The sequence below is a fragment of the Hippichthys cyanospilos genome, chromosome 2 (assembly GCF_059441005.1).
Source record: "Hippichthys cyanospilos isolate Australia breed blue-spotted pipefish chromosome 2, RoL_Hcya_1.0, whole genome shotgun sequence".
Lineage (NCBI taxonomy): Eukaryota > Metazoa > Chordata > Actinopteri > Syngnathiformes > Syngnathidae > Hippichthys > Hippichthys cyanospilos.
The window spans coordinates 21281563-21306468 of record NC_142370.1 but is presented as its reverse complement, the minus strand read 5'-3'; the positions used below and the strand labels follow the sequence as shown (position 1 = coordinate 21306468).

Here is a 24906-nt window from a genome sequence, read left to right as displayed (position 1 = left end):
AAATCTGCACGGCAATTATGCAGATCGTACTTGATGGAAAAAAATCTTTGTTCCCTGGGATCGTCTAAAACGTGGTATGTGTGTTTTGGTGGCGGGGGTGTAGCCAAGAAGCTAAACCCTGGCGGTCGCTCGTTTGATGCCAGTCCATCTTTACTGTCGTTCCCAGCTGCCTGCAATGACAGCTTGTCAAACATACGCAGGTCGCAGCGCTTCTCTTAACCTGGCACGCCCTGCGGGGGAGAAGATACGTCTTCATTGGCACTATCTCATTATGGCACCGTGTGACCGTCACGCATCTCAGCTACCTTGTGCGCCATGTCATTCAAGTGCATCCCTCTCCATACCTCATTTGTGCTCACACACACCTTTTGGGTGCAATAAAAGTTGCGATCAGAGTCATCAGCTGCTGACAGGGTCTTGACACTGAAACCTGTTGTTGTTGGAGGGCTGCCTGCAACATTGTTCATTACTCACCAAGCTTGTCGTTTTAGACAGCGGAGGAGCAGCGGCCTTATTAAGTAGAGACCTGGAGCAGCCTTAGGGGGACACACACACATGGACACGCACACATACAGGGGTTCCTCCAAAGTTTGAAACCGAGAAGTTGGAGCTGACAGACAAAATTTGAAACTTTGCGGTGATGGCAAATTTTGCTGAATTCAGAGTTGGACGCGGTCGTCAGGCAGCGGGAAAGGAGGAAAATTGTGTGTGTGTGCGTGTGTGTGTGTGTGTGTGTGGGGGGTAGATTGTGCCTCACTTGGACAGGATCCCGCTGATATTGATCGCAGCCGTTGATGTCTGTCTGGCTCATTGTATAACTTGCACAATCACATTCAATGCTCTCGACACTGCTGAACCTGGAGCCTTGTTTCCATAGTAACTCATTTCTCGGTGCCTCTAAACATAGCCCTCTTGACTGACTGCAGCTCTGCTCAGAACATCAAGCGCAGCTCAAGAGGAGCGGGGTGTATGGACAATCATGTTTTAGACTCCAGGCGATGACACCATTTGCACGCTGCTCCGATATGTCCTGCAATATTGACGCTCCAAACTGGACGGAATGTGCAAGAATTTGAAAAAAAAAGACACATATCTAAAAATTGGGATTTATTACACAATATAGCTATCTATCTTCTCAAAGCAACGGAAAACAAGCTATTGCTTGTTGAATTGTACATTTGTAATTTATCACCCAGCTCACCTGCAACGTTGCACTAAGTTTGCAAAATCTGAAAATAGCAAAATGTCTCTGAAGCAACCTGCTCCATTTATGCCTCAAGCAGAAGGGGAATGCAATAAATCAGTCCCCCCCTGCAATGCTTATGATGGTTTGGGGACGTGTGGGGGATGTGGTTTACTGTCCCTATTAGCTTTCGCCATGAGAAAAAAAACAAAACCTTTTGTTTCCAGTAAGATGCATCTCGTGACTGCCAGTTTGGACTCAACAATGCACCTAAGTGAGCGAGGAGCATCATTTCTTGATAAGGAATTTGCTGATGTCTGACGCAACCTTGTTGGCTACTGCGCTCTTCCTCACCCGGCTCCTCTCCTTGGCCTGCTGAGCCGTCCTCTGCGAAGACAAAAAAGGTCCATGACATTTTTACAGTCATTTAGCTTTTACGCGTTCATGAAATTGGCAGTCGTCATTAAGTATGTTTTTTACATATACTGTTGCACTCATTAAGTTTACTTACGACTAGGGTGTGTAAATGTATGAGCATAACTGTGGAGTATCAATCAAAAGTTTTTTGTTTTTTTTAAATACCATTAACTATTGGAACTTTTAAGCAGAAAGCCTTACAAAATAAGCAAATCCGCGACGGTCAAAATCTTTGTTAGCGGCGACGTGAGATATTGCATTCATATTTGCGGCTGTGTGGCTTTCTTGAGTCGCACGATTATGCAATTTTTTTGACAAACCCGTATGCTTTCAACACATCAAATCTTTTTAATATTATTGAATCTAACAACATTTTTTTTAAATGTTTGAAGCGTTTTTTTTTGTTTTTTTTTAAATGACAAAAAATATCCAGTTTGAATTGGCCTGTTTTGGTGACTTAAGTATTAATCTACGGTTCAGGACATTTTTTAAAAATGAAAAAATAAATAAAAGGAGGTGTTTGCAAACTATTGACTGACCACTCATAACAGCTCTTCCCTGGAAATGGAAAGCCTCTGTTACACTCTGTCCTGCGGAAGAAAAGTCTCATCTAATTGCGCATCCCTGGAGTATTTTGGCTGAGGACGTTTTACAGACATGGTATTACGACTCTGATGAAACTAAAAGAGTCACTGGTGTGACATTAAAGCGAATTTCAAAATAGACTTTTATTCTGACATTCCTGCTCTCTAATGTCTCTTTTGAGGAATTGTGTGTGATTACTAGATACACACGCGCGGCCTGTTGTAGCCGGTGCTATACATCACCGCGACACAGCCGCCTGCTGGGATGTTATTACTGGCAAGAGAAGGCTGACCATGTATCACATTAATGCCACCTCAGATGATCCTCAACATAAGGGATGCAACTTTCTTTTCGGCCAGGGTGCAGCTACAATATATAGGTGGATGTGTGTATTTTAGCTGAGTCTTGAATGATGCACATACAGCTCTGTGGCAGACGGTACACAGTGTCTGCAGGTTGTCCAGAGAGCACTGTCCTCCTCCGCTGTAGACCGGATGGATGTGGTCCACTTGCCAGAAATCACCTTCCACTGGAGCACGGATCATCTCGTTCAGCTGCACGTACGCACAAGCACAAACAAAATGAAGAAAAAAAAACAAAGCAACACCCTCAAGTTGTTCTCTCGTACGCGCCCATATTGCCAAAAACAAGCGGTGATTGGAGTACCCTCCTGAACCGTCCATCTCTGCTCATGTTGATTTTTCCCTACAGCCGTGATATGTTTAGCTCTTGCTGAGCGCTACACTTGCCTAAAGTCTTATTTGACAACTCACCTACACACACAACGAAACACTCCGACTGAACGGCTTTGCGCACCTTAGAGGCACATTGCAGATGTGCCTCATCATAACTGGAAAGAAAAACAAATAGAGAGCACTCATGACAGCGTGGAGCAGAAACAACAACAACAACAACAACAACAAACATCTGAAGACGTGCTCAAATCCCAATTGTTTTTGGAACAAATTACTTGAGCAATTCTGTGAGCATGACACCTTCGTGGCATGAAATTAGTTGGACAAGTCTTCTTAAATGTCATGATGTAGATTACACTACATTTGTTTTGAAGATTGGACTACAAATTGATGAACGCAGGCATCTCCAAACCGGTGTTCTTCTGTGAAAGCACGCAAGGTGCAATTTGCTGCTTTGTGACCTCATCCACTAGTGCTAGCAAGGGCTTTAAAAGGCAATCGGGACAATTAAAATTCTTGCTTGCCCTTCTAAGATGAGACGCAGCCATTCCACTGTTTCCCAATTTTAGTGCATGGCCATAGCCTATTTGAGATTGACGAGAATAGTAACCACAAGAAATTAAAGCGCCTCGTTGCTGGCCGCGAGTGCATGCAAATCACACAAAGAAAGGCGGGAGTGCGAGGAGGACGGGGACAAAATTATAAGTGTAAAATGCGCGCTCAAAGTTTTTTCGCTCCCCAACTCACTTTTCCAATAGCAAACCGAGCCTGCCTCCGCACCACAGATCAGCACCACAGGTAGAACGCAAATGGGTGCTAGCAATATTAGCTATATTGTTACAAGGGATTCCCCAATGATCCAACAACAGTAGCTGAGATTAAATGTTTTAATCATTGAGAACATAGGAAGCGAGGGCCCACCTGAAATTAAAATGGTTAAAGCAGAGGCATGTGCCCGTACCCTGGCGTCACCACAGCATCGTCTCATCATAAATGCATCGTTTTAAATAATAAAGACAAATGTATTCGTAATCCTAATAATAAGAAAAGAAGTGCTTTAGGTGAAATTAAATCCTCTGTTCATGGAGTTACACTGGTAACCAGTGTCTGCACAGATTAAGCACAAAACTTGGCCTGCAAAACTACCCCAGGAACTGTGCCAGCCAGCTGAAGTCAATACTTAAGCCATACGTTGCCTACAGGACGCTGCACTCCTTCAATGCCAACCATTTAGCCATGCCTATTACTCGCTCAAGGCAAACTTGGTCCAAACTGTTCTTAAGCCATTTTCCCTCAGTGGTGGATCAAGTTACCAGAGGCTACAAGATTAGGGTCCTCATTCTCAACGGTCAAGAAGCTAGTAAAGACACTTTTCTTTTGCAATTGTTTTATGCACTAACCTATGACTACCCTCTTATGTACTATACCTACTATGCTAAAATAATAAAATAAATAAAATAAATAAATAAATATATAATGCATTCTGTAAATAGCTTAATAATGAGGGCTGATACACTCTAAGGAACCGTAGATATTAATAAACAAAAATCAGGTAGAGCTGTCCCACTCAAGGCAAGTGTAAATGCCAAAAAAAAAAATGTACAGTACACATGCTGTGGCTTCTTCTCCTGTCCTTCTAAAAATGGATTTAAGTCCTTGGCAGCTGAAATGAGAATAGAAAAATTGAAACGCGTTCTAATGATCCTGGCAACCAATTAAGAGTGTCCCCGCCTACTGCACGAAGACAGCTTGGATAGGCACCAGTAAGCCGGCGACCATAGTGAGGATAAGAGGCTATAGAAAATGGATGGAAGTTGTGAGGATCACCACTAGAGGGCAGAAAGTAATGAAATTTGCCTCATAGGCACAGACTTCGAATTGCTCCCAAGCTTGAAGGATTCCAGAACTGCATTCACTTTAAAGCGGTGTGGAAAACATAAAAGACTAACAATATTGATCACATTTGTAAAGACAAAAGAGCAGAAATCAATTAGGAACTAAAGATGATGGAAGAGAAGCCTGACAAGGACTTGGGCACCAAAAATCAATGTGCCCAATTTGAGTGCTCCTTTGCTGACATTAAAACAGCGAGATGGAATTGATCCCCAACGATAGAAAGAGCACAAGGGCAGAGTTCACATCTCGCACATGCACACAAACATGTGCCTGATCTTACACAAACTAAAATAGACTGAAATGTTCACATGGTACGGCAGAGACATGTGCGGAAAGAAACACACACATACACAAAAGAACACCTGGTACGAAGCAAAGAATAAGACACTAATCTTCAGGCTTTTCCACCACCACGCTGGCTTATCATGCGGCTGAGTTTGTTTCCTCTAAAGCTGGCCACATCGATCGGCCCTGATGGTGTTGCCGGCGGCACAGGGAAGAGGGTCGGGGAATAAATGTGTGTGTGTGTGTGTGTGAGAGAGAGAGAAAAGAAGAACGCAATGAGGAAGTAGCAGGGACCGTAGGATAACAGCCAACCAAATCAAACAGGCTTACTGGTCAGGGCCTGGCACCGGAAGGTAAATCAATGGGCCCTGCAATCCATTTACTGGGAGCTTGTGCAGATCAATCTGTGCGTGTGTAGGTGCGCGCGTCAGGTATTTATAGTTTTGTGAATGGGTCTGACCTGTTTGAGTGACAGCTGGGCAAGCCAAGTGTTCTCCAACATCTGCTTGCGCTGGGACGGCGGTGCATCGCGCACCTTTACAAATAGGTCGTGGGCATGGAGGCCACAGTGCTGGCAGATGCCATGCTCCACCTCAAGCACCCGAGAGCGCATGTACGTATGACTGGAGCGCAACTGGAACTCCTCTTGGCACCTACAGGGAGAACATGGATTTGTCTGCGTTGTGTGACTGGGAGAATATTAATGTAAAACACCAGGTGTAAGGCGATAAAACATTATTATACAAACAAGCTCAATGGCATGCGTGCCTGGCTCCACTTATAGAAAGTGAATATGTCCAAAGCCACCAGAATTTGTGACAGAAATGCCTTACTTGTAGCAGCAAAATCGAGTGTCCCAGGCCCCACCGATCGACAAGCAGGCTTTCTGGCAGGACAGACACAGAGGGACACCCTGGCTGTCCACCGCCTGCAGGAAAGCTGGTGATGGCTGCTCGCCAACTCCCTTCCCTGAGCTGCAAAGATGCATATGGGGCACAAAATACGCATGAGCACTTGACCAAAAGCAACAGCCAACATCTGCTTTAGTAGGCGATGGAGTGTTGTGCTACATAAAACGACTGGCAGAAAATAGCCTTGTTCAAACTGATTTGTTGATACTAATGATGAATGACACAATGAAAGAGTGGGAAGCATGTCCGCCTCACAATTCAAAGTCCCAAATTCAATTTTAGCTGGCTCTGGCCTCCCTTCGCATGTCCACCCTGTGCTCACGTGGGTCTTCTCTGGGCACTCCGATCTCCTCCCATTTTCCAAAAAACATGCGTGGAAGGTGTATTGGACACTCTAAATTGTGATTGGGTGCGCGGATAGTTGTTTGTGCCCTGCGATTGGATGGCAACCAGTTCATGCTGTCCCCTGCCTCCTGCCTGTAGACAGCTGGGATAAACACTAGTGAGGATACGCGGCTATGGAAAATGGATTGATGGATAAGGATGACTGGTGTCACAGGGCTTTACTAAGACTGACACATTATGAAGTCAACAGATCTAACAGATCCGGGTCATCTGGTGTAGTTTTATGTACTTCCTGCATCCATGAGTTTTTTTTTTTTTTTTTGGTTGCTCCAGGTTCTTCCCACATTCCCCAAATCATGCATGGTAGGTATTTGCTCTTAGGTCTGTTTGTGAGCGTGAACGGTCGTTTGCCTCTGTGTGGCCTGTGATTGGCTGTCAACCAGTTTGGGGTGTCCCTTGCCTACTGCCCGATGACAGCTGGGACAGGCTCCCAATCCCAATCCCAATGAGGATAAGTAACTAATAAAATGGATGGATGTATGGAGATAAAAAAAAAAATGGTAGAAAAAAAATACTGAACATCACAAAGTGCATTTGATAGTCTACTTTGAGCTTAAGATGAGTTCTCAAAATAGGCTAAAGGCTGGCACAAAAAAAGCCCCAAATCAACTGTTAATCGCAATAACCCACTCTTTCATCTACATTCATAGATTTGTCTGATCACATCCTTATTTTTTAAATTAAATGTATGCCAAGCATCTGATCTATCCTATAACAATCTATTCAAATTTCAAGCAAGTACCCTCCGTACTTGAAAAAAATGTTTTCCCCTTCTTTTATGAGGACTACTAGATTTGGCATTTGCCACATCATCCCAGCAGGGTGCGGGAGGCACATTGGAGAAGGCCAGATGGCCTGCATTGTTTTCCTATGCTTTTGAATTTCATACAAATTGAGATAGCAACAAAGAATTTGAGACACAGATATGCCCTGACTGATGGTGAGAAAAACACCTTCCCAAAAAAGGGAACGTTGAAAGAACACCAAAAACCCGTACCGAGAGAATTGTGTGATGCCAAAAATGTCTACGGATGAAAGTGAAACAAAAATAAGCTCCTGATGGTCTGCTTGAAACGGAAATGGTCAGAAGAGGGGGATACCTTTCTCTTACTTATGTTTACCACCAGTTACTGTAGCTGCTTCACAATCATAACCAAAGGAAATCTGTACGAAGCTTAATTTGACATGCCTCCAAAAGTGGAGAAAACAATTGCTGTTCACGCTATTTGCTTCTGTAAATGAATCTTTTTTTTTTCATAGGTTTATTCTGAAATTGAAAACAAGGAAGTGGGATAGGTGAGAAGAAATTTTTCATTTCGTCTCCTGCTTGCCACACCGTAAGACAAACTGTAAGCTCACAATAACAGTAGTTCAATGCAGGTGAACAATCTGAGCTGTGTCAATTGTGAATGCAAAGGGCCTCTTAAATTGGATAGTGAGCCATATGCAGTAGCCGGGCCATAGTTTAGACAGCGCTGCTCTGGAGAAACAAACTACACTAATGTACAAGTGTGTGTGTGTGACCTATTTCTTTCCACTCATATATTCTTTTTACATTTTCCAATACAGTGCTATTTTCTCTTTTTAAAAATGTAAAAACTGAAACACTTAATGAAAAGTTGACCCGAGAAAGAAGTCATTTGAGTTACGAACAGACACAGAATGAGTTCAACTATTAAGTCTAAGCAGCACTGTGGAGTTTTATGCTTCAACTGGCAGTGCCACAAACCCAGGGCACAATTTACAACCATAATCACACAATCCAGAGATGTCTGCCATTGTACTCTTTCCAGCAGTAAAACTAAGCACAAATACCAAAGGGCAAATTCACAGAAAAATATCTTGCACAAACATTGATGAGTGCATGTAGTTTGTGTATTCACTTGCGTAGCCTTGGTTGCTCGCTTCTGGGTTGGGTGTTGAGTCTGCCAATAGATTGCATTATGGTCTGAATATACCAAAGGAACACACACAGCGAGCCTTTGTGCTTTGCACAGAAGGCGGTTGCAGGTCTCCATGGAGACAGCAAAGGAATGGGAAGCGAATGGATTTGCTTAGAGGAAGGCGCATGACCATACATATCACCTTAATGGACAGATGATAAACGCTCATCCTTATAGGCTCTTGCTTTAACATTCAACAATATCCCTTGAATAATTCAAAATTGGTTTGTGTTGGATTAAATTGTGCCTGCTGACACGGATTAACCCTGCCGATCAAGAGCAAACATGCACACATTCATCAGTTTCCTAAACCAATGCCGTTGGCATCTTGTAGAACACATGCAACCAAGATCAGTTGGAAACAGAGCAGTCATCATCAGATCTTAATCAATTACCATTTTGATGATTCCAGTGAATAATAGGAGGGGTTTTCTGTCCCTCTTTTGGACATACCTGTCTGAGGCGGTGGAATTTAGTGACGAGGCCGACTTCCTCTTTCTGAAGATGTTCTCCTTGGTGACGAGCCTCACGCTGCCTCCCTCCTGTTGGGCCTTGCTGTGTGAGGCCAGAGCCACCTCATCTCGACTGAGGTACCTGGGGTAATGAGGCCATTGGGAACACCTGTGATGACTACAATAATATATCCTGCGTACTTTTGAGCAAAATCAATTAGGGCGTGAGTTACTAAAGGTACTCAAACTTGATTGCTCACGGATGTTCTGTAAGGATGATAGCCTGCGTCTCCCGGTAATGCTTACGTGTGCGCATGAGAGGTAGTTATTTGAGAGTCAGACATTACTGAAGGCGTACATGTGAAAGTCACGAACCACCACTTGTGTGTTGTTTATATCAGGAGATAAGACTCATTTCAGCAGAAACAAACAGTTTGCGCATTAATTAGAAAGTCAGCATTTGTCATGACACACTGTCAGGAACAACTTCTGTGGCCATACAATATTTGGAATGGTAATGCTTATTTTGAAGTCTCACATTTGTCTGTGAGTTTTACTATCATGCAAAGAGGTAACAAGTAGCACAAGGCATTAATAAGCAGCATCTCACAAGATCTCTTCCCATCCCTAATGAAAATTCTTGACCGTCGTAGCATCAACTAGAGCATGTCTTTCTGGCCCTAGATCATCTTTGCACTTGAACAATGGATCTCTAAACTTCACAGGGTCAGTGGTCCAGCTACGTTTGTAGGCTTTCAAATTTCAAACAAAATATAGCTGATTAGAAAACAAGAAGATAGATATAATGGCTACACATTATGGAGCATACACAAGAAAAAAAAGGAAAATATAACAACATATGAATGAATTGTAAGTATTTAAAAGCAGGGAGTTGCATTTCAATCACCCGTGTCTACCAGCTAGCTGCAGAAATAAGGTGGATCTGCTGACTTCTTTAACTGAGGAAACTACTGCGGATTACAACACACAACCCTACTCAAGAACGGTGATTTTCATTGCTCCATTTGTGTCTACTCTATTTCTGCTCTCGCCCTCCTGAATCCTGGCAATTTTGCTAGTGCAGCAAGCTTATTTCCCCACAGGGACTGTCAATCATCTAATCTACTCCATCTCGCTCGCCGCTGCTTTCCACAGCCAAATTTGTTATCCTAGTGCAAAGGTGTGCAAGTTGAAAACTGCACCCAATGCTTTATGTCAATCTGGACAGGAATTAAAATGACCTCTCCGCACCAGAGTAAACAAAATATACAGCAGAGACACAGGCAGAGTGAAGGGAAAGGGGACGAAAAACAATCAAGTAAAAAAAAGCAAGGGACATGCTCGACAAAGTGAAAGGAAATCTTGTCGTCATCCATCTTTAAAATCACAGAGGAAACAAAAACAATTATTTGACATTTTCAAAACTAACCTATGGTTACATTGAAGCCACTAACATGCTCTCTTGAAGCTGCCAAAGCATTCCATTCTTAATGTAATTAAGCACATTGTCGAAAAGTATTAATTTAACAATTTTATGTGCGGTGCAGTACTACTTTAAATGAGATTTTGCTAACACTCTAGTCACTGGTGCTCAAGAAATCCTGCTCCGAGTTCGACTCGGACTCGGCGGTGGAGCTGGAGGCGCACACTGTTTGCAGAGGAGACCAGACATTAGCAAACATGAGATCAAGCAGCCGGACGCTGTGTTCATCACAGCGGGGGACTTCAACCACTGAGACCTCAGGACTGTTTTTCCTAACATTTCATTAGTATTTGCTCGATTACGGAATGTGGTCTGCTCAGGAATTGAACAGAATAGGAATTTCACTGTGTGGTATTGTAATATACACGTGACAGTGAAATCTTTTTGACTCTTCTTACGGTGTACATAACTGCCACCTACACCTACAATTGAAAATGGCGTTGAATTTAGGAGGAAACATGTCCTCCAAATGGAATAGACACGAGAATAAAGAAATTCATGTGTGATTCAAGTAAAACTTGAACCAGTGCTCACATAAGGGGAATATTTGTAGTGTTGTGCTATTTGACCAGGGATGAAGCGATGGCATGAATCAATAATTGATGTTGTACTCGACAAACATTTGTTTTGACAGTAATGTTTGATCAACATTATTGCTTGGACTGACACCTCGGAAATGAATCCCGGAGCAGATAATACACTTAAGTCCCATGACTCATGCATGTTTTTTTTTGTTTTTTTTTTTTTAAATACGAGGTAAACTTTTTGTTATCGGTAAGTGATTCCACCCAGCCTAAGACTCGGTTAATACTACAGTGAAGATATGAAAGGTATCAGACCGTATATTCGAGAGCAGAACATATAGGAATAAGAAGCAGAAACATGGGGGAGAATTTTTCTGTGAGAAACTGTGGGCTGACTGTGTATCGTCATCAAACAGATGATCTTCCTTTGCTTCAAACAGCCGCAGCACACCGCATGAAGCCTGCACATGCAAAATAAGACCAGCTGTACTGCAGGGAGAGGAATTGGGGGTGTGTTGCATCTTTTCATATTGCTAGGTGCAAGGGCACCGCAAACACGCGACTGCTGTAGCAACCGTTTGCATTTCACTGCGAATACACCAATAGTGTTAATGCAGAAGACAATGTTGCATTGGTCTGCACTTTGGAGCTAGTATAAATGCTTCTTTACTTTTGGGAATAACTCCTTTAATATTTTTGAGTGTTTTTTTTTTCATTTGTTCAAGATGGCCTTGACTGCTGTCTGAATGTGTGTTCAAAGACTTTGGAGTCACTATTATATTGAATATAGTGTATTTTGAACCTCTATCCTGGATCATCACAGTGTGTTTGAAAGCAAAGCAAAGAATTTGCTGGCGGCATTTGCTCAAACAAAAGATGTTTTTTTTGCTATGTATGTTTTTCCCAGAGATGTCAGATTACCGGATTCATTGCAATCAATTACTAGGAATGGGATTGATCTTCTGAGATCAGAACATCAAAAACATTTTCGTCCGTGAACAGCATGAGATGTTTATTCTTTTAGCTGGTGTTTTTGACATGGGGTACACAAGGGAACAAGTTTGCCTAATGGTAAAGAAAAACACTGCATGGTAAAGTAAAACACTGATTGAACGCTAGATTATGTTTACATTTGCACGCTAGGTTAATCTTTGATAAAAAGAAAAAGTAAAAACTGGAAAATGTATATTAGGAATTATTTTACAGTATATTATACATTTTGCAAAAAACTCATTTTGTCTTGTTCTCATGGATCTCATCTTGTGGAATTTGTGTCACATTCCATTCCTATTAATTACTATTATGGCTAAAGAGTTATTTATGTATTTATTTTTTAATCACGTTAATCTATTTTTTAATCTCTTACTTTTTCCTTGCAGTATGCCGATTAGAAGAAACATTTCTGTTGGTTAAAAAATTTGGCCCACAACTTGATGATAGGGAAACATGTTTTTCCTCCTGAAGGTGGACTATTTGAGAACCACTGCACTATCCAGAGCAGGGTTGTCAAATTTGCTAAAGATTGCTGGCACATGGGGGAAAATCTATTCAGATGAAATCATGGCATACATTTATGTAACATTAAAACAACAACTTCACTTAAAAAAAATCCTGTCTCAAAGAAGTACAACATTACTATCAATCATAAAATATTAATATTACTATTCATCATAAAACCTTGTCAAGTTTTTTATTTATTAAAAATTTCAGCTAATTTTTATACTTCACAAAATCATCTTGCGGTCCTGATTAAACCCATTTGCGGGCAAAAATAGTTTGACACCCCTGATCTAGACACTCTAGCTGTCAACTAAGACTAAGACTTTTGCAACTAACTAATTTTGAGTAGGAGTACATTGCAACACGATTATGCTCCCCCCCCCCCCAAAAAAAAATACAATTTTATACCGTTATGTCTGAAACATGAAATGTCATCAAGTTAAAGGGGGATAATACGTTCGCAAAGCAATGTATGTATACAAAGTAATCAGAAAGCGATCCAGTATTATTAATCATCTTGGGACAACGTTTGCAGTAATTTCAGCATGATGTGTACTCCAACTGAATACAAACTCAATTAAATCCCCTTTGCTCCTCTCAAAATCATGATGACTCTCCATGAGTGGCAAGTGATGAAACTGTCAAGAGTGTTGGCAACCTGGGCAAATGAATTACTGTACATTTTTAGTCGTTGAAATTTGAGCGTCTTAGTGGCGCAAAGGTGAGATGCGATCGGCCCACAGCGCCTGAGCAGGGGGCTGATTGGTTCTGATTAGTGAATACATCAAACAACTATCAAATCAAGCAGGGCCAATTGCCTCCTACTTACACCTTGATTAGGTTCATGTACCCAGACAAGCTCTTGAGAAACACACTTGAGAAATCTTTGCACACATACACACAAAATGTCTGTAACTGGCCAAGTCATCCAGAAAAAGCATGCCCAACGGGGGAGGGGGGGCCATAATACCTGCTATTGTCCATAAAAATATTGTCCAGAGGAAGCATGCACAGGCATAAATAACAAACAAAAAAATCTATTCTCAATCCCAACAATTTCTTTTTTTGCGTGTAACGTGATCAATAAATACTACCTTTGTGGTAGATTGCGAGGGTAGTACTGTAGATCGATGCATTTGAGCGCCTATTTCTTCGAGAAACTGTATGCTATACGTGAGTAGGTATAGTTGTGTAAAATTTGCGGCTAATCAAGATTTGGTACTTTGGTACTTTGGTACATATTTAGAAGGTATGTTATGTGTTCTACTGACTGTCAATCCACATTAATGGCAAATGCTTAATAAATAGCCCTCCAAACTCCAACCTTGCCATCATGAAATATCTTTTTATGTGTAAATGGAGTCTGACCTTTTCGTGCTGCTGTGAGGTCGCTGGGCATTGGCTACTTGTTGCAAGCCGAGTGTGGGGCTGTGGTAGAGAAGACGGCTCCGTCGGAGCAGTTTTTGCTTCATAGCTGCAAGGCCACTCCATTCCTGAACAAAGCGTAAGACCTGTGGGGCAGACATAAACACCTTGCGTCACTATCAATTTGAGGTTGGTTGAAAGACGGCTTGAAGAAAATGTATAGCTTTGGATATCTAAGATACTGTAGAATGTTTTTGGTTTACTATTCAAAAACAATCAGAAAAAAGGCATATGCGTAGAGATGACTTTCCAGAGAGCCAAACAATAAATAAATAAATAAATAAATCAAACTGAGACAGACAGATATGCTTAAAAAAAAAATCAGTGGATCAAAAAATATAACCCCAAATAAAAAAGTACCCCCATATAAGGAATAATTGATTGTGCAAATATACTTTAGATGCGTATTAAAGTAGTCAGAAGTCAACAGTATCATTCAAAAATATCAAAACAATCACGCTTGCATTTAGTTGCATTTGGTATTTCCCTGGGTTTATATTGACTGAACATTTAGCGGTATAAATGCACATTCAGAAATCATTAAGAGGGCAACTGCAGTTTCACTGCACTGGATGCCAGTAAACATGTTCCATTAACGCTCATTCTATTTATTGCAACCACTTTTTATCCCGGTGTTTTTTTTTTCCATTATTTAAAAAAATGCAGAGTTTGTAGAATAATACTTAGGTCACTCTTGTTATTATGAATAAATGTTGATGAAATTATTTGGTAAATGAAAAAAATGCTCATCAAAACAGATGATGTGGAATTTTGAAAGCAGGCACCTTATTCCCATCTAAGAAATTGCCACATTTTGGTAATATCTCAGTGAACATCTGGTGTTCCTATTTTTGTGTCTTGTCCTGTATTTGCCACAACAGTTATTATTGGATATAAGCAACACTCTTTGAGTGTACTTGTCTCCTATCACTCAGAGATGGATGGTTTGCAGCAAAACAATCCTCAGGACTCCCATCCATGTATATTTTTCCTTCTGAGCTCCAGATGTAGTCTTTAATTGCTTGCATTTCTTGCCCTTTTAAAGTAGAAGTGGCCAAGTCCATTCTTCGAGAGCCACAATCTAGCCTGTGTTGAATGTCTCTGTTCAACCAACAAACCTTATTCAAACGATCACCTCATAAGCGTTCTTTGCAGAATCTTGATAATGACACTGATTTGAATCAGGTGTGTTAGTGTACTTGCGAAACATGGAAAACAGACTGGATTGAAGGTGTTTCCAAACATTTGATTGCTACTGTATGTACTGAGTATATTGAAAGGTGAAATATTTTGCCTGATAAACAGAACGTGGGTGAGTTTATGCATGTGTGCGTCCCCAGTGTGTTACAGCCTACACAAATCTGCATGCTCGGTATTGATCTCAGTGGACAACCGGGGCAATGCAGGGTGTAAATGATGGGCACAGCTCACGCCTTGGCTTTACAAATGGACATAAACAATGTGACAGGTAGAGACAGTGTCCGTGGCACTGCTGCTGCAAAAACAGCTTGCTGGATTCACTATGAGCTCTTGGCATGCGTGGGGTCATTTGAGGAAATGATCCGTCTTCCGGTAATGATTCTCATAAAACTGAATTCTCTCCCTTGTCTCCTGACACTGGCTCAGCCAGCCTACCTCGCTTTCTTTCTATCTTCAACCCCCTGCCCGCCAATTCCTCCAGCCTTTCTCCCTCTGCATAGACCCTGTAGCAGTGGAAACTGGTGTCCATTCTGAGCCATAATGTTGTGCTATTTGCTCAGGATTTCCAGTGATGGTGTTAGTTATTGGATAGATTTGATAGGCCAGAGTCTCGTCTTTACTTTGAATGACTTGTTAACAATTACAACTTATCTAACTGCAAAATAAAGGTTCAGCCAGTAAAAATTCAAATGGCATCGAAACCCTTTTGATTTATTTTTACCGGTGACAAAAAATAATAATTTGCAAATGTAAAAAAAGCCAAGTGCCATCAACTGCCCTAAAAGGGTTTAACTGCCATTTGAAAAATAATAAATGATAGGGCAGCATGGGTCAGCGGTAGAGTGTTTGCCTAACAACCGCAAGGTTCTGGGTTTGGTGCTCAAGGATGGCAACTGGCAAACATGTCAAAGTGTCCTAGAGCAAGACACTGAACCCAAATTTGCTCCCGGTGGACGGGGCAGCGGACCTTTGGAGCAGTGGTCTCAACAGGTGCAAAAATGGGTGAATGTGAGCCTTTGTAAACCATTTTGAGCACCATATGGTGAAGAGTGCTATTTAAGTCCACTCTACAGTATTTAACATTTTTTTCTCCAAACCCCAATTCCAATTAAGTTGTCAGATTGTGTAAAACAGAATACAATCCGAATTTGTGCAACCTATATTCTGTTGAATACATTACACACACAAGAAATTTAATGTTCAAAACGATAAACCACTTATTTATATATTTATTTGCAGGTGTTGTTCAACTTGGGACCATGTTTACCTTGATATTTTTGGGTCAGTCGGACTGCCGAGTGCACATTCCACAACATCAAACTAAAATCATATAGCATAGAAAACTATTTAAATATGCCAGAATTGGCAAATCTGTCAGTTCATATCTGCTGCGCCTTAACATGTAAGAATACACGCTACCTTTTTAAGGTGCTTTTACTGAAATCAAATACCGAGGTAAGTTAAATTACAGCAAACAGCAAGCACACACATGCGCAAACATTCATACATACATGAGCACAGACTGGCACACAGACAGACAGACACACACGCACAGACGAAGTGTAGACCTGTATTCGATTTTCTCTGTGTTGGCTGAAGTCCTCGGGCAGGTCGTCCCAGTTGGTTAGTTTGATGTCCAGGGGCATGAAGCTAAAGTTCAACGGAGCACCATCCTAACAGATGAAAAGATGGAGGCGAAGAGTTACTGTAGCTTCAAGCGAGAGGATTTATACAATAGTAATAACAGCACTTTCTCTCGACCTCTCTCTGTTCCTATTACTAGACAAAATCACCACGATATGAGTGTGTGTTATTGTGCTAAAATGCATTGACATCACAACATTATCTTATTTGTTTTATCAACCCTGACTGATCCGCTCCTCCGTGAGCTGCTTCAAGTAATTGTGTATTTAATTGACAACCACAGACTTGCCACTCTTTGTTGGTTGCATAGTAATTCTCATCAGTTTCCTCACTTATATAATTCAAATAGATGTGGACAGCTTTGAAGAAAATACTTCTGATGTGACAGTGCACATACATTAATACAAAGAAAGAAGGCTGGTGGAGAGCTGCCTGCGCACATGATAATGATCTGCCAGCAACTGAACAATCACGTAAAATCATCAACACCCCAAAATGAACATTTTCCCATTTATTTCACAGAAGATTTTTGATTGCTCAATCTTGCTACTCTACGGTTCTATATACCCTCAATGTGAATCTTACTTGGAAGCAGGTTCAATAGGGAAGGGTATTGTCAAGCAATATGAGCATTTTACAAAACAGAATGCAAAGCAGGGTTAAGGGGCAAGTGCCCCTTCAGGCCAGACGAGAAGATGGTGGAGCAAGGAGAGCAGCAGGCGGGAGAAGTGATGGTTAAAAGGTGAGTTACACCCTGCATGGAACTCAGGTCCAAATCAGCTCAAGGATGATTTCCTTCATAGTCTAACCGATGCGCACTGGCTTGTGTATTTATTTAGATTATGGTCAAATAAATGGCAGAGCGCCAGGGAGCAGGTTGTGCTGCAGCAGCACTGAGCAGGATTAGACTTTTGCTAGATAGAAAAAGTGCACCGTCCTTCCATCCAATTTTCACTCTGAGTATAGAGATAATGTATTCTTGTGACATAAAGCTGCCACAATACTAACTGCATACTTTTAGCTCATTTTGGCAGCAGAGTTAGTGAATCAAGATTTTGGAAAGCTGAAATCAAGACAAACATTTATAATTCACTGGATCTTTTAAAGTTGAATGCCCCTGAGCGCATACATTTTAGAAATCTGAATCTTTGGAATTTTGGTAAAATTTATTCCAAAAGAAGGACTATTCTCAAGAGAGTGTGTCAAGAGAACATAGAGTACCAGTCAAAAGTTTGGAAACATCCCCTAGTTTTTGCCAGTTTATTTCCTGTTTCGTAGATAAATACTACAGTGATGAGATGAAGAAATACTGCCAGAACATTTTGCAAATTTCCTATCATTATCCTAACCGCATGTCCTCACAAGGGTCAGGAGCATGCTGGTGCCTATCCTAGCTTCGGGCAGTCGGTGGGGTCCACACTTAACTGGTCACCAGCCAATCACAATCTATTATGCTTTATGACCTGGAATGAAATTCAGTTTACATCTATGCATTATCAAGGGTTGAGAGCTGGAATCTCTTGACGTCTGTATGTTTTTGAGATCATTTGAATTTGAGGGTCTTTTCAAGCATTTGATTCCAACTGTATGTCACACTGTCTACAAATAAAGAGGGCAATTCCACAGAAATACACTATATTTGATATACAGGTACAGTAGGTTTATTATGAAGCACAAAGGGTCAAATCAAAACATATTTTTCCATTTCAAAAGATTGAGACTTTTGTAGCCGACATGGAAAGCGCTACTGAAGTTAAAAGTGGATTTACAGAAAACAAATGTTTTAATGAAGGTAATAAAGTATCAATTCAGTTACTGATCACCAGGAATGTAACATTTTGAGAGTGATAATGTGGGCTTTATAACATTCCTCTCATAAAGCCGAGCCAAAAATCAACCCTAACTACATACTGTTGCTTTCTCTGCGTTTCATGTGTCTACTGTGAACAGTCAATTACTGTAGTTGAATAGCAAGTCTTGGTATTATCCTATAGTGGCAATTCCCTGCCATCTGACATGCCAGTCACCTAATAGCAGGGGTGGTGCCTAAAATAACAATGGTGTCTACAACCTTAATACAGTACAGTATTTCTTAGTTGAACTCTGGCAATGAATTGTCTTCTGATTATGAACTGAGCTGTCCCCCAAGCGAATTCTGTGCCTGCTTCAGGATTACCCCAATGTGACAGCTTTCCAGGCAGAACTCCTCCAGTTTATCATTTAAACGACAACGGGGGACATTTATCTCTGTGGCTTATCGTTTCAGCGAGGCGTACATGACACTTGTCTATTGCTGTCACGCTAATAGAGCATTGTGGATTCAGTTCAACACACATTGGTCCCCTTGATGTAAAACCTTGGCGTCTCTTATCTATGTTTGCGTGGCTGGAGTTTGATCCCTCATGAATGAAACAAAAGGGTTGAGTAATCACGGTGTGATCGATAGTTAGCCCTGGTGGCTGGTGACATGCAAGACCTGTGTCTAGAATGCACAGGAGTGTAATCAGCGTCACATAGGGCTTTAGCAATGGGTTGTCTTCTTGCAGCCAGAGCATGAAACAATGCTATCAGAAATGACAGAAAACAGAGTTGCATCTACTTACATTTTAGCATGACTTGTGGAAGGAAATTGTTTTAACAAAGGTCATATTCCTCATTTCAGATTTTATTGTTAGGTTACTGTTCTCATTGTTTTCGTGTAACTACTTCCAAGTTGCACATCTTGGGTAAAAGACCCTCACCTGTCACAGCCTGCCTGTACAGCCACACCTCATTCTCCCTCCAACCACGGTCCATTAAATCAGCCCATCACCACCAGGTGCAACCAATTACTGCCCCAGTATATAACCAAGACTCTTCTTGTCAGTCCCCGCCAGATTGTCTTGCTTCCATGCCAAGCCTTCTCGTGTTCAGTTCAGTTCTGGCTGCTCGGACTCTGCCCCTCCCTGTCCCTGACCCCTCAAAAACCTGCCTTCCTGCTCTGCCTGCCCTAACTTTGACGCTGCCTGCCCCCAACTACCAAACACCTACTGCCCAGTTTTGCCTGAACAGATTCTGACCTTGCGTGCGCCTGACTACTATAATAACCGCTAACCTGGTAAGAAGACCCGCTCTGCCTGCCTGACCATGGTTCTGCCTGCACCCGATTGTAGGCTCTGCCACTGCTTGTCTCTGCCTCTCTGTCGCACAAGCCTCCTTATCCAAACCAATCGCAATCACCCATCTGCCTCCTGTTTCTGCAACCAAGAAATCATTTGTTTCTTCATTCCTACCTGTCTCTAAGTGCACTTGGGTCCGCTCTCCGATTGTGATATGACCCCCCTTATTACTTTTTTATTTCAATGTAACAAGTGCATATTACAGTTTATAAAAACAAATGAAAAAAAAATGAAAAATGTGATCAAAAACATTTTCATGAATGAAATCAAATAAAAATTAAAGCATTTTTGGAGCAAAAATAATATCTAACTGAATCCACATTTCATGTTCAATAAGTTAAAACTACCTACTGTAGCTACACTTATGGCGAAAATGTTTGTTTTTCTCACGTTATGATTGCTGAAGTCTGAGAATAACAAATATGTCAATCATGTTATCATAACCACTGCTGAAAGCAGTCTGTAAACTTGTCTTCAAATGGAGACCTTTGGACAGATTGAAAAGGTTTCATTAAAACATACAACTGTTTGTAAATTGAAACACGATTGTTTCCACCTAACACTGAGTTTATAAATAGTTCTTCCATAAAAGAATGTGTATGAAGCTTGAGTTTGTTTGCATTACTCCTGCAAAACATACATTTATTGTGACCAGCAGTCAGTTGTCATATACTGTAAACTTGTCTGCACCAAGAAAGATGAATGATCATTTGCAGATTACTAAATTGAATCAAATTGATACAAGAAAGAGACACGCATCTACCTTATCGTAGATATATATTCGGTCAGTGTATTGGCTGGCGCAGAACTGAAGGCTCTGGTATGCTGGATGACCACTTTTCTCACAATCATTAGCTTCGGTAGCTGTCAGTTCTAGACAAAAAAAGAACAGAGTCATAGACTTGTGTTACTGAAGTACAGTATGAAAATCATTTGATACCGAGATAAGAAAAGGGGGTATTCAGATAAATCCTATCATTTACTGTGCATAAAAATGAATTATGGGACACTTATACACTTTGAAACCAGAAAAATTGCCCAAGTTGTTGACCGCAGTGAAAAAGAGCTTGTGAGGTAGAACCTAGTTTTAAAGCATGAAAGTCACCTTGCTAAAATTTGAATTTTACGAAAAGGTTAAGCAGGGCTTTGACATTTTGTTTGGGAAGCTCAAATATGGATTTTGGTTACCCTAGCTAACCTGAACTAAGCTGAAGCCCAATATTTCCAAAACAATAATTGTTTCAGTTCTGTGTTTCTTAACTTTCTTTTAAGGCTGAGGAGCACCACTATTCTGTATGTTTTTGATATTTTTGTCCTCCAAGAGACCTGACTCAAATGCTCATCATGTTGATGAGCTGATCGGGTGTGTTAGAGGACGGAAAAATCAAAAACATGCATGGTAGCGGCCCATGAGAACAGTTTGGACACCTGTTTTAAACACATGAAACTCAAGTTCCATTTTCAGTGGAGGGGAATGGGGGGAGTTCATCCAGCACCTGCAATTTCTTCTGTTTTCAATGCTGTGTAATACTTTGCAGTCGGAGAAGGCTGATTAGTTGAACAACGGGAATTTGTTTCATTTTCATTGTTGTGTAATTTTATGCAGTCAGAGAACACTTATTAGTTGGACGGAGAGCTACCAATTTATGTAGAACAAGTTCATGCAACCCACAGCACAGAAAGGGAGAGTGTGTGAGTGATAAAATGAGTGAAACAGGAGGAGAGAGGAGGGAGGAGGACAGGGAGCAGGTCATTACTGTCAGCAATGTAACTTGCTCATCCTGCCGGCATCGAACAAGAAAAGGTCAGCTGGTGGAAATGAGACTGCCGCTGTTCCACCACGCTTCATTTAGACAATGACCTATAAGACGCTGATAATACTTGCTTTAAATCACTTCATGTGGCTCTTTGTCTGGCTTGTGTGTGTGTGCGTGTGTAATAGTGTCCAATTGACTTGCACACGGGCAGATGTCGCTAATGCCACTATGATCAGCCGACTTGGTAGCTTCAGCAAACAAAAAGCATGGATTCTTAATAACTAGTAGGTTTTTAAACTGCATTAAAAGTATATAGACATAACAAACACTAGTTAAGGCTTGAAATAAACAGTCTATTTTGGACTATGCGCTCTCGAAAAACAAGCGCCCGCCAATGGTCCCAAATGGTTTTAGAAACGACAGTCCATTTGTGTTCGAGAGTGCCAGGTTTTGTTAAAATTAATCAGTGAAGGTACGGAACACTCGCCACACCGCACATGGTTTGTGGATTTCTTGGTGGAACAAAATGTGTGAGTTCTTATGAAGGATGCATGTTCAACTGAAGTTGCATATTTGTTGTCAAAGGATGAGAGAAGGAGGAGTTGACATGTCCAGGGTGCAACAACCATATGCCACCAACACGCTACCCAAGCCAACTCCAACATCCAAATCTCTATCAGCTGCTAGTGTGAGGATGAGAAGTATGGCACATTCAAATGCAGATAGACATTTCAAACTCACACCAAAAACTAAGCCCATTGATGCATTAAACAATAACAGTTATGATGATAATAATAAATAACAACAACAATAAAAATAACTGCAAATAATGTCAAATTATTGATTAGTAAAAAAAATACCACAGGAACTGGTGATTAACCTGTGGAAAAAAAGGCTCCACAATATTTGAAAATTGCACACCAAATTATGTCACTGACTCATACAACTACTCTGCAAAAATGTATATTTCGAGCCTTTTTATGTTGTTAAGGGAATCAACTAAATTCCTTGAGGGATGTACCAAATTCGATTTATCAATTCATTTTCATGTTTGCACTTACCAACTTACTGTAGATGCTGGTGTGTCCTATCATCTTTGTCACAAGGCCCCTCTAATTTTGAAAATGCAGGCAGAGTAATGTATTTGGCCTTTCAAAATAAAACTAGATTGCTCTCTTTCACCATCCATAATGAAAGCTAACAGCTCCACTATGTGCACCTGATATTTGTTGTAAGCAGTTTTTTTTTCTCCTCAATTGGCTGTTTGCAGTGGCTGAACAGGCAAGCTGCATTAAGTGGGCCATTTATTTGATGGGGGAAATGCATCTTACAAAGCCATCTTATTAGACTGTCACTTGCACAGTATGAACAGTGCCTTCAAATCACACGCCTTGGGATTTATCTGGTATTTTACTGCAAGGGAAAGAAAACAACAGCTAATTGGACTGAGTCATCTCATCTTCCGCAGGACTGAAACAAAAGATGAAAAAATGTTTTCAACTATATACTTCAAGAACACAGAACTTCGATGTAGCCGAGTTTGCTGAAGTGTCAGAACTAACGTCCAGAAAACATAAATCTGCAGATAAATGTTGAAGTCATGCAGATCAGCGGGTTGACAGGCAGCAGAGTGTGAGAGGCTGTGAGGTGGAGGAGGAGTGATTGCTTGTGCGTGCCATGAGGAAAGTAATCTCAGAGCAATCAAGAGGTGGGAGCGTCTGACAGCTCTGTGGCTCGCTTCTGAAAACCCTGGGCAGGTAGAGGGAAATCATTAGCCGACGCTCCTGACCCCATAGGTCACTTTTATTGGACAACCTCTGTGTTTCATATTAAAGCCACGGTGGCAGAAACAGACTTGTCGTAGGATGTAACAAACTGAATACGCAATAGATGGATGAGAATTGTGATGAAGGAATGTCCAATGGCATGTTGCAAGTGTGCATATACCATTTTAAACGGGGATTCTTTTTACTACTCCACAGGTCTAAAATGGTGTTCTTTGCTCACAGTGTGAGGGTAATGCATTACAGAAGTAACGTAATTACTGTTACTTTTTGGGGTTCGGTGGCGCAGTGAATAGCAAGTCCGCCTCACAGTTAAAGGGACCTGAGTTCAAATCCACCTTGCTCGGGCCTTCCAGTGTGAAGTTTTCATGTGCTCCCTGAGCCCGCGTGGGTTCACTCTGCACTCGGGCTTCCTCCCTCACTCCAAAAACATGCATTGCAGGTGTATCAGATATACTAAATTGTCCCTAGGAGTGATTGGATACGTGAATGGTTGTTCATCTCCATGTGCCCTGCAATTCGCTGGCAACCAGTGCAAGATGTTCTCCGCCTAGTGCCCGAAGCCAGCCGGGGTAGGCACCAGCAAGCCTGGGACCCTTGTGAGGATAAGCGGCTCTAGAAAATGGATGGATGGATCGGCATTACGTTTTTTTTGTAACGCAGTAGTGTAATGCAGTGGTCCCCAACCCACGGTCCGCATGGGCTGCAACTGAAATAATGTTTTGGAGTTGATTTAGTTTAATGCTACATGCACACCGAACGCGAACGAGGAGAAAAAGCTGAGAGTTTTGTATTGTAGTCAATAGAGTTCGCGCAAATGCATTTCGTGCGACGCGAATGGCCGCCCACGGTCACGAGAAGCGAAATTTGGCCTTTCGCGTGAAGTGAAATTTTTTTAACTTTTTTTGCGTTTCGCGTCGCGACAGCCAATCAACTTCGGGAACATTCAATAGCTCACGCAGGGGGCAGGAATGAATCATGCGGCTGCTTTGCGGTCACTGGGAGCGATCCAACACGGCCAGCTGAGCTTTCAATACAAAACAGAGCCAAGCAAGAGCACTCACCTGGCTTGTAGAAAGGCAGAAGCGAGAACTTGGGACAACTGGCATGTGCAGCATTTGCTTCACTTAACAGCTGTTGAACCGTAGTTACTGTGCTAAGCTAACGATAGCGCATCATTGTCAGCACAATATTTAGCACGGTCTCGGCCACTGCAAGATTGCGACATTGAAAAGTTTTGGCGCCGCCTTTGGCCGGTGTTGATATTAAATATATTAAATACATAGTGAGAAGGATGATGTGAGAGGAGCAGCAAGCACCCCCCGTCCACAATATTACCGTTTGCCTCTGGTCGCTGTTGATATTACATAGTGAGATAGTGAGAAGGATGGACCGGTCCGTGGTGATCAAAAGGTTGAGGACCACTGGTGTAATGCATAACACATAAGAAAACAGTAATATTTTACTAGGTCCAAATGATAGTAACGCAATGCATTACAATGCATTTTTTACCGCAGAGGATAGTGAGAAACGCAATTTCGATTTCTTTGTATGTTAAGCAAGTTTGCATGTTAAGTGAAGAAATTGACAATAAACTTGACTTTGACTTTTCCCTCCAAAGTCACCCAAAACATGGCGAGATTGGAAGAGAAAAGTCTG

At 41.5% G+C, this 24906-nt stretch overlaps 1 protein-coding gene across 7 annotated transcripts in view; it reads right to left on the bottom strand.

Annotated features, from left to right (window-relative positions):
• Window positions 1-1092: 1092 nt before the first annotated feature.
• The window catches only part of zranb3 (zinc finger, RAN-binding domain containing 3), a 58614-nt gene continuing 34800 nt past the window's right edge, over window positions 1093-24906 (bottom strand). For all 7 annotated transcript variants that reach the window (XM_088437310.1, XM_088437327.1, XM_088437284.1 and 4 more), the window contains 8 exons: window positions 20470-20579; window positions 16473-16577; window positions 13648-13790; window positions 8774-8914; window positions 5895-6035; window positions 5522-5714; window positions 2608-2739; window positions 1093-1570 (listed from right to left, as the gene is read on the bottom strand). In XM_088437310.1, the coding sequence (XP_088293436.1) occupies window positions 1472-1570; window positions 2608-2739; window positions 5522-5714; window positions 5895-6035; window positions 8774-8914; window positions 13648-13790; window positions 16473-16577; window positions 20470-20579 (1064 nt within the window). In that variant the 3' untranslated portion in view covers window positions 1093-1471. The remainder of the gene's footprint in view (window positions 1571-2607; window positions 2740-5521; window positions 5715-5894; window positions 6036-8773; window positions 8915-13647; window positions 13791-16472; window positions 16578-20469; window positions 20580-24906) is intronic.